Source organism: Limulus polyphemus, unplaced genomic scaffold, assembly GCF_000517525.1.
Source record: "Limulus polyphemus unplaced genomic scaffold, Limulus_polyphemus-2.1.2 Scaffold560, whole genome shotgun sequence".
Taxonomy (NCBI): Eukaryota; Metazoa; Arthropoda; class Merostomata; order Xiphosura; family Limulidae; genus Limulus; species Limulus polyphemus.
The window spans coordinates 382,805-385,594 of NW_013666170.1; the positions used below are offsets into that span (position 1 = coordinate 382,805).

The 2,790-nt window shown below is 34.6% G+C and overlaps 1 protein-coding gene across 2 annotated transcripts in view; it reads right to left on the bottom strand.

The window, feature by feature from the left end:
• LOC111085702 (chemokine-like receptor 1) overlaps positions 1-2,790 on the bottom strand; it is a 56,305-nt gene that overhangs the window by 1,870 nt on the left and 51,645 nt on the right. The window contains exon 2 of one of the 2 annotated variants that reach the window (XM_022385540.1): positions 1,519-2,204. In XM_022385540.1, coding sequence (XP_022241248.1) covers positions 1,519-2,204 — 686 coding nt within the window. Of the gene's footprint in view, positions 1-1,518; positions 2,205-2,790 lie in introns of those variants that run through there. The other variant, XM_022385541.1, reaches the window with a different exon arrangement.

The window sequence follows — 2,790 nt, forward strand, 5'->3', positions numbered from 1 at the left end:
GCCTTTCTTCTTCAGGGGCAAACAGTTTACCCCTGAAGAAGAAAGGCCCACCTTTCGAAAGCGCTCGGGGTTATAGGATTTTTATTCATTTGTTTATTTCCACTTTAGCATCATGTTTAGCATAAAGAACGTCAGAGTGGGTCTTAATCCGTACACGTTATATTTTGACATCTATCCCTTTCCCACTTGTTCGAACTATAGGTCCTTTAATTTCACAATTCAAACTTTGTAATTTCACCATCAACACTGCGTCATATATCTATTCTGGAACACAAAAAAGACAGTAAATATGTGTAGAACCATCCCATTCACTTGAGAGTTATTTCCTCGAATAACCATTCCCTGAGCTAGTACGAAATTGGAAAACAATGGTGTATCACCTTGGAGAAGTTGGCCATAACACATTGATATTACAACTCGAAACCTTCTTTACTATATTTTAGAATTACGTGACTAGTGTTTGTTTGTGAATCAGAAAGTCGAAAGTTCAAGCGATATACTCCATCCCTTCAACTTTGGATGAACAACTGACAGTAAATCCCAGAAATCGAAATGGTTTTTCAGCAGTTAAGGAAATTCGATTTGAAATTGAAGCTAAGAAAATTTGGCCTCATGCGTTCGTGGTTGAATATCTTAGTCATATTGCTGGTAAGAATAGAGTATCTACAAATTCTGCGAAGATTGAAGTGGTTACGGACTGGCCTCAACTTCTGACAAATCGAGTGGTCCGCAACATTTTGTTTTTGTGATTTTTGTAATTTCTCAGCATAAAAGATTATTCGCTGACGTACTTTAAGTGGCCTTAAACACTCTTCTGAGACAAATCATACGACTTTATGAGGAGTTGATTTTTATGCTTGTATGTACCCTCAAAATAACACATTGTTTGTACATCTCAAAACTTCAGAATTGGTTATGTGCACTCTATCCATCGCAAGAAATCGAAACCCAGATTTGAGCGTTATAAGTCCTAAAACCGCTGACATATCTATAGAGGGAAAATATCAAAGTTTAAAAGCGTTTTCTTTTCAGTTGTGTTCAAAATAAACTTTGGTTATGGCTAATAAGGATACGTAAGAGCAACCATTTCCTTTCTATTTCGTAAAGTTTGCTTTAATTCAACTTTAATAAAATTAAATAAAAACATTCCTTATAACCGCATAAATTTCTCAAATATGGCGTCCATACAATATGTGCTTGAAAATATAACGAAAGTTTATAAACAAACAAAGTACAAGTAATATGTTTCCAAATTGCGTGGAAACAATTGGACATTAGAAATTAAAATCTTGAAACATTAATGAAATATCATTCCACATGCATTAAAGGTAGCCTCATACAACAATATATAACTGAACTCAAATTTCTACTTAGTGTTTTTGTTTTACCTGTGTTACTCTTTGAAATGCCTAGCGTGTGGAGTTAGTCAATAATTCGGCCTTCATGCCTAGGTTTTCCTCATATCTGATTAATGACCTGTTTATTTGATATTAAGTGCAAAACTACACAATGGGCTATTGAAAATGTGATATTTACAGGTTCTGTCCTGTTGACATTCTCAGTATCTGGTTGTTGAGTGTGTGTAATGTTCTGATAGTCTGCCCATGGAAAGCTTTTTACTTCTTTCATCCAAGCAAATGGAATATTTTTGGGTTCTGTCCATTTTACATTTTCTTTTTCAGCCCTAAAAGAATAGTTGGTTGTATTAAGTTTTGCGAAATTAAATATTTTGTTTGTTTCTAGCCAATTTTTTGTGACATTTCTAGGACTTCTTAAAGTCGTGTTTTCTTTTTTCGTTCGCCAAATATTTGCATTATTTTTTCTTTGTAGGAAAGTAGTGTCTTTGGTATTTTTGTGCTCTTTCAAAGTCATCTTTCGAGTTGCTATCCACCAAATATCTTTGATGTTGTTAGGATATGATCTCTTTTCAATAACATTTCTGGGTTCCTTCCCTGAAATATCAGTTTTTAACCTTAGATCTCTCCAGGTCAAATTGCCATGTGTCTTGAAAGAGCTGTGTAATATATTTCCATATTCAATCCATGTTGAGTTGGTTGTTGGTTTTTTCATCTGTATATTCCTAATGTTTCTTGTTCGACTTTTCAGTTTTGCAACTTCGTTATTTGCTCTATTTTTTCCCATTCCATTCTCTGTGTTTATACGGTTTATTAACTTTACAGTCGAAGTGGTTTTGAATTCCCAACCTGAAACCAACGAAAAAAAAAGCTTAGATTATTGCCAAAAATTTGTAGATTTATTATCAAACAGAAAATTCAACAAGGATGGCTTTATTAACATTTCGGAAATCTTTGACTTCTACTAGCATAAAAACCGGCAGTGAATTATTATTTTTTTATGTTTTAGTGAAATTTGAAAAGCGTATTAGATATAATGTAACTCAAAGCATCCATGAAGTATTTATGCTTAGACTTTTATTTAATTTTACTGCGATTCATACTCCTCCCCCCAACTCGGCGACTCAGCATTAAGTCTACGAACCTATAACGCTAAAAATCGGGTTTCATTACCCGCGGCGAACAAATCTCTTGGATTACAGAAGTACAAAACTTTACCTGGACAGAGTCCGATAACACAACACGTCCATGGTTAACAGAAATAGGAAACTTCACTTGGCCAGACACTGAGAATAACACACACACTTGGACAAAATTCGAAAATATTACGTTTCCATGGATTACAGAAGTACAAAACTTTACCTGGACAGAGTCCGATAACACAACACGTCCATGGTTAACAGAAATAGGAAACTTCACTTGGCCAGACACTGAG